The sequence below is a fragment of the Bombus affinis genome, chromosome 5 (assembly GCF_024516045.1).
Source record: "Bombus affinis isolate iyBomAffi1 chromosome 5, iyBomAffi1.2, whole genome shotgun sequence".
NCBI classification, from domain to species: domain Eukaryota; kingdom Metazoa; phylum Arthropoda; class Insecta; order Hymenoptera; family Apidae; genus Bombus; species Bombus affinis.
In genome coordinates, this window is record NC_066348.1 from 3,134,955 (window position 1) to 3,142,914 (window position 7,960).

The 7,960-nt window shown below is 27.3% G+C and overlaps 1 protein-coding gene across 8 annotated transcripts in view; it reads right to left on the minus strand.

The window, feature by feature from the left end:
- LOC126916509 (syntaxin-binding protein 5) overlaps window positions 1-7,013 on the minus strand; it is a 74,864-nt gene extending 67,851 nt beyond the window's left edge. For 5 of the 8 annotated variants that reach the window (XM_050722358.1, XM_050722355.1, XM_050722356.1 and 2 more), the window contains exon 1: window positions 6,392-7,012. In XM_050722358.1, coding sequence (XP_050578315.1) covers window positions 6,392-6,511 — 120 coding nt within the window. In that variant the 5' untranslated portion in view covers window positions 6,512-7,012. Of the gene's footprint in view, window positions 1-6,391 lie in introns of all 8 variants that reach the window. The other 3 variants (XM_050722362.1, XM_050722360.1, XR_007710624.1) reach the window with 2 other exon arrangements.
- Between the last annotated feature and the right edge of the window lie 947 nt (window positions 7,014-7,960).

Sequence of the window (7,960 nt, forward strand, 5' to 3'; positions counted from 1 at the left end):
CATTTCAGGCATATTCTAAAACTCTTATAATCTTATAATGCTCATTAATTCTACTAATTATAAGTGAGTATAATTAGTTCTATCGCGTTCTGCGGCCGCAATATCTCTGAAATTAATTTTTGGTTTTTCCTTGTTTTCAAACTAAAAGAAAAAAATGTACAATCGTAAAAAGTAAAATTCATTCTGTATAATTATATAAATAAAAAAAACAGTTTACTTTTATGTTAAATATCATACGTTTGATAAATTACGATTATGTGGTTTAGGAATTCTAAGTTGGTTGGTCGAAAAATTGAAGAGAATTTCAGAAAAGCTTCATCAGAAAATCTTGGAAAAATACAATAATGGACTAAATTCATATGTTATTATTAACTGCAGATCCCGTTATAGCACAGTATAGGAAAAAATTATAATAAAGAAAGCAAGTAACGCCATAAATATTGCAGCCCTTAATAAAATCATAAGGTCTGAATTAGACCGAAAGATGAATTTCTTCATACTTTTGACAATGCATCGATTATAAGTTATTTATTCATATTTAATATCATATATGAAATACGAAATAATATATCAATATATGAAATTTCTTTTAATAAACTATTATATGCACATTTCCTTCAGACTTGTTATCTATGGCACGACTCGTGTAACGATTACGCTTATATTTTATATTTAATTATAAATCACTTAAAATATTTAGTTTAATTAACAAGAGCAAATTAATTTTTTTATAGAAGTATTATTATTATCCAGACTTGATTGCAAAGATATTAACCAATGAATGTAATAAAATTTCTCATCTAAAAGCTTCTCTAACTAGATTAATCTATATAAGATGATTCTATCATATCGTACAATGCAGAGAAACAAGCTGTATCACGTAATTGGCATTTCTCGACGGCTATTGCTTACTCATCTATTTAGATGTCACAGTGCTCGCAAGACGCGAATATTTAGACTATCACTACGTGACTGCTCGCTATTCTGTGCAATTGTTATGTAATTGGAATACAAAATTGCTTTTATTTTTTTCGCTCATTGTAACTCGGGTCAGAAAAAATATTATCAGTTCAAAAGTATAGTAAGTAAATAGCAAAGTAAATGATAAAAAATCTTTTACAAAATTTTATAGTAGATACTGCGCACAAATATGGACTATATATCATAAATATTTCAGAAATAACGTTGTTTATACATTGTTAATGCAGATGTAAATAATAAAGAATTCATTTTCAATAATAGATATTATCATGTGAATCACATAAATAGAACAATAGTTATATTTTTAAACACTTTCAAATCTAATAATATTCATCAACAGTACAGTTTATATCTGAGACAGCTAAAAGAGTAGTAAAGACACAATTCTCATAAGAGAAACAAAGGCGAAGACCAAAGATATACAATTTAATGTGTAAGACTGGTCAAAATAACGTATGAACCACGTTTAGCAGTAAAGTGCAACATCAAAACCATTAAAAAACCTAAGACTGACATACACTTATATCCTACTTGACTTTTTTTTTAAATTGTTACTACTTTTGTACTGCAGTAACGTGGAGTTGCTTATCTACAAGGAAGTGCACATTTAAAATGATTAGTGTAGACCTAAATAAAAGCTTTTAGTCGTTGTATTATAATACCACTGCATTGAATTAAATTAAGTAATTTTTAATAAACCATAGGAAAAGTAATTTCTTTTAAATCTAATAATTGAATCAAATAATAAATTTTGATATAATTGTAATTCCATTAATCTAACACATAGTCTCCCCATGTCTAAAGTTTTTCAATCTTGCAAAAATTCATGTAATTATGTAGCATTGTATACAATTTAGTAGATTTAGCAATGGAATCTTGATTTATTATTAAACATTACTATTGTACCTATAAAAATATAATAACTCGAGGACATAAAATAAATAAACGTTCCAGCCCCAAATTCCTACTTTATTATTGTTTATTCATGAATAAGATCTGGCATTGTAACAAATTTAAAAATTTCTCTATATCCAAATTTTCGTAAAAAACCAATTGCTTAATATAATTTTGAAATATCTCATTATCTATAATTATCTAAAATGTAAATTTCTATCTACCATGAAATATAAGGATGTTAATTTAATAACATAATATTCTATTTTTCTCATTAATTGTATTAATAAAACAATATTTCACTAAATTAACATCATAATGTAAAGTATTATTATGTGCACTGTGAGAATAAAGTTACGATAGATCTACTATCTATATTATACCACAAATGTTATAAAAGCTTATTATACAATTTAAAAAATACTGTCTATTCACCGACATATACGAGAATAATAATGATCGTATATGTATGTAGTTATTTAAAACAATTTAAAGGACGTTTTAAAAAAAGACCTTTTTCTGAAACTATGTTAAAATCATTAGAACATGTCGTTAAAATTTCTGAGATATATTTTCTCATCAACTCATAATTCTATATTTGTTTACAGAAGTCATGCGGCTTTTAAATGTAAATCTTTATTTTAATAAAAAAAAAAGTATCTTAACATTACACTTTCAATTAGTAACAGCAATTCCGATACGTAACATATGGTACATATGTAAAATTAATATATGTATGAACTTCTAAATTCATTTTCTTGCTTTCAAACCAAGCTTTTAAAAATACATACGCACTTTCGTAGGCAATATTGGAAAGTTTAAGAACGAAGCAATTAAGCTTACAGAATAGTGTATTGAATATTTTATATACTTTTGTGACAAAAGAAAACCTCCTTAACTGTTGAAAATCAATGGATTTATTCGATAATCTCTATTTATCATATCACCGCAGATTCAATAACTAAACAACGAACCAATATGACTTATAATTGTATTTTTAAACATATATAATTACATATACGACCAATATGTAGGTAGATATGTATGTAATGTATTGTAGCAAAATATTAATTTAGAGATTTGACCGAGATAAAAGAGATATTAGGATTAGGGAATGAAATGTGAAAGTATTTCGATTGTCCATCTTACGTAGTGACAATAAAATATGATTAAGAGACTCGTAACTTGTAGTATTGAACAATTTGAAACACTGAAGTAAGAAATATTGAGGATAAGCAAAGGAATACAAGTAAGGGAAGATTCAAAGAGGCTTACGGAAATGACTGTAACAGGAGATGATACCGAGGAAACGTTAATCAAAATCAAGAACACGGTAAAAAATAATGAAGCTACGACAGCTTCACGAAGAACTGAAGGAATTGAAATTAAATACAATAAACAAAAAGAAAGAACTAAAGGAAAGATTGAAGAATTATATACAGAGGGAATTGGTAAAAAAGAGATAAAATGGCATCATGCAACAAGTATTCTTGTATTTTTTGTATCATTACTTTATTTTATTAGACATTATTTTATTGTTGCGTAAAAAACATTCCTGATCCCTCATTCAAGATCCCATCATATTACATATATTGATGTTATATCGTATTGTATCGATACATAATTATATGTATAATATTCTATTATGTTCAACGCCTCCTACTGAATTTTCATCTTACCAATGAACAGTTTATGTAGGTGACACGATTGTTTTTAAAGGCAGATAAACCGATATGCATGACGTAAAGGAATTCGTTTCGATACTGTTATCGACGCAGCGCATTGAATCTCGACCTGCACATGCTTCCATTAAAAGTAACCTCCTTTATACGTGTATGTGCATTTTGCAACATTTGTTGCGCTAGTTTAAACATCACTTTACTTCTTGAAGCGTGAAATAAAGAAAACGATTTGCGGATTTATATTAAAACTCAGGCGCCGATGAAAATACCAGAAAATAATGAAATATGTAGCAAAACACAAGCAGATCGCATTTATTTTGATTTAACGACAAATCGTATATTGATTTCCTTTGCTGAACGAAAGCCATAAAGCACCACGACGACAGGAAACATTTATGGTTTGGCCATGCTTACCACTTTAAAGAATTTTATTCAATACAAGAAACAATAACAAAAAAGCTGTAGAAATTTGCGAAAAACATAATTCTTTCTTACACTGAAAAGGAACATATTAATCGCTAAGCATGTCAACGTTTTAAATATTCTTCCATACTTTACATCAGACAATAATTCACATATTTACTTACATATGTTTTCTATCTTTTAGATTTGTTTTCCATACATAAAAATGAAATTTTTTAGAATATTAATACAATAAAAGATATTAGATTGTTCTTTTCATCATAAAAGGAATCAACTAGGAACTATGAGAATGTAAGTCTGAAAATAACAATTGTACATTTATTCTTAAGATATCTATATTCTTTGGGTATTTCTCTATTGATTAAAATGTTCTTGAAAAGGGTATGAGTAAATCATTATTAACGCGTGCAATTTTTAATTCTAATTTTATGCTCCTGTTTTTCTTAAATCATTATAAGAGTACATATCTTTGTTTGTTGAAATCAAAGCAAAATTAGAATATATAATTCGACGACCGTAGCAAGATTAATCATATCGTATAAGAAAATTTATATAGTATATGTAAGCGTAATTCTACCTCTATCTACATAATCAGTTGGGCGTTTCTGTCGTCTCGTATAAAAACAAACTTGAATACATTAATCCAATGTTTCACGATTGATTACTTTTTATATATGAATTTATTGTAAACAAAAAAATTTTTTAAATTCCATCTTTTTAATAATAATCCTATGGAAACTATAATACGTGATAAATGGTTTATACGATGATAATTAATTTCACTTTCCACGAGTACTGAGTAACACAACTTTTTTTATTGAATAATTATATTTATCTATATCTTAATAACTTGAATTTCATGCTCAAAAAAGGACATCTTATTTATTATTTTTATTATTTAATACGATTTCTTAACTCGATTTGAAAAATAAAAAATTGTAAAATCCTTTGACAATATTAACAAATAATCTTCAAGAGATCTTGAAGACATAAGCATCAATGCTACTGAATAAAATTATTGCAAGTCTATAATATTCAATCTCTCCCCCCCCCCCTCTCTCTTTCTCTCTCTCCCGATTAAGATGCCAGATGATATAAATGCTATAATATAATACTAGTATAATAAAGTCAAAAAGCATCATTATATCCATTTGGCAATTTCTCTTAAGTCACCTTCCACTTTTCTTTAAAAAATTATATTTATTCGCACTATTAACAATTTTGAAATCAATATTCATATTTAACTATGTCACGTTGATATGCAACCCACCAATGTTACTCTGATAATGTATTACATGTACTTAGGATAAACTATCGCTAGATATGTATCGTGCAAGTGCATATCGTCACCTTTTTTGCATGGTGTAATCCTCTCTTACTTAGAACGTTAAGGTATTATAATCGATTAAAATGCCAAATGTATCTATTGAATAAAAATGCAATTATAAATATTCCGAAAAGATTAAATATCACATTGTTCTTTTAAATTATTTGTAATAATTTTATCCGTAACAGAATTCATAATAATCAATTTCTTAAGTCCTACTAACTGATAATCGTAATTATAAACGAATCGAAATTTTTTATTTTGAAAAAGTTTTGATACTTGTAAGATAGTGCAAAGAATGTATCTTATACACGTCTACATTATTTTCCTTTCCTTATTTCTTTATTATAAAATTCTAATTGATAGAGCCTTATCATAATTCATATTATATCATAATTTACAAAAAATTCACATTATTTCTAAACCAGAAATACTTTTGTACTTATTAGTGTTTCATATACATATACTTATATATATCCATACATACGTATACACTAGAATTTATTCCTTTATAACCTGTATTCAATGCTATTCATCGAAATTAGACGCATTAAAGAATATGGTGATAAACAGAACATAGCAACAAATATATTCAGCTATTTTGCATCTATTTAAATTTGTAGCTGTATATTTGCTTAAAAGTAATATATTACAATAAAGATAATAATAATATTAGTAATTTCAGGAGCACAATATAATATGTATGGTCGTTTTTAATTCAAGATTATTTTTACGATATTTTGATTCTACAATTATATTACTAATAGCGGTGATATCATAGTATGTATTATACAACATATATCCACTGTGACAACATTAGTGATATTATACTAACATATTAATTTCATATTTAGAAAAATGGCTATAGTTGCCAATAAAAAGTCAAACGATAAAAAACGTAGTATGCAATAAATGCTTCTAAATTGGGTCATTCCACTTATAAACCGAAAACAGCTTTTAGAAAAAGATAATACTATACATTCAAAATAACATAGCATATTTTAATCTATTTTAACGCTAATACATGTAATTTGAAATAGATGTGTAACTTATAAGTTAATAGCTATAGTATATCGTTACTGACCTTCTTTACTTGAAAATGTTCTGGCCGCAAATTTTCGACGATTTCCTGATCAGGTTTGACGGGTTGCGGTACCGATGATCGGAACCCGTCGAGCACGCCTTTAATTGTAAACTTCTTCATTACGAACCGAAGATAACACCTAAAGGATCACATGTGCAGCAGCAACACAAATTCAAGTCTTCCTAAAGTTCCAAGTCAAAATACGTAGTTTTGAGAAAATGGAATTAACAAGAAAATTCGAAATTTCTTATGACAAAAATTTTCAATATGTTCTATTTAAAAGTTCCTTTTTCCGTGAAAAACTAACGATGACATCTTTGCGGATGAATGGAAAGTAACACTCATCGATATTTCGAGTCTTACGGGACCTCTTCTACATTTTGACAGAATAATGATAACGTCGGAGAGGCACTTCAGCACATTTCGAGATCGTAGTACTTTGTGTAAATATAGACGCACACGTTACCGTAACCGTTTGTCGGCGCGTTTTTACAAATGCTGCGTGACCAGAATTGTTTTCGTAGTTAACAGCAATGCAGTGTTGTTTAATCGTGTCAGGATCAATAACTGGCAACAGGCTCATGTGGATTCTTGCATGACCGCGAACCTACCCTGTGCGCAATCGTGAACAAACCTTTATGGCAAGTTTTTATGTCAAGTTCGTATCATCATAAAGGTAGTCCAAAGTGTGGTACAACAATAGATAGTTACTCTCGGCATATTGATCTGTTTAAATTAACTATTAATAGCAACTTATAAATCTGAGTTATCAACAATAAATTAAATTTCGATTTACAGTTATAAGTTTCACATTTGACTATTTAGTTATAAATTGAAGCGTTTAACGAAGTTGTATTTTAGAATATTGGATATAAAATGAATTAAATAAATGTCAGCGAAATTTGTTTGTAAGATTCACTAATTTTAAGCTAATAAAGGTTTTCCATGCATTCTTCCAATATATGTATCAATCGTAAATTCATTTCAATTGGATGATAATTCTTAGATAGTATATGTGATAACAAATAAGCACTTGTATAGATATATATGAATAATAATTAAATATTATCATCTATGTAAGAAAAATAAGCAATTTCTTTCTCATTTTTAAATTATTTATTTTAAAATATTTCTATGTACAATACGCTGAATAAAGTAAATTAAAATCATAGTTATAAATTCTAAATGATACTACCAACTTTATGAATAACCTAGTGCTTTTTCTAGTACTTTTACAAAATATATCTATATTATATCTGATTATATTTATATTTGAGAGAGATGAGACAATTTATATTTATATTTGAGAGAGATGAGACAATTTATATTTATATTTGAGATGAGACAATAAACGTAAATAAAACATGATTGTTATGACTGCAACTATTGATTGTCGACTAGTGAAACTCGAGTGTCACTGGTAGAGGGACTATAGACCTTTTTATGAAATTTAAACCTGTTATCTGACTTTTGTTAAATAAAGTTCACATACATATAATATATATAATGACTTTAAATTGAATCATTACAAAGTTTATATCGCCTAAAACAACCTAATATTTTACAGTA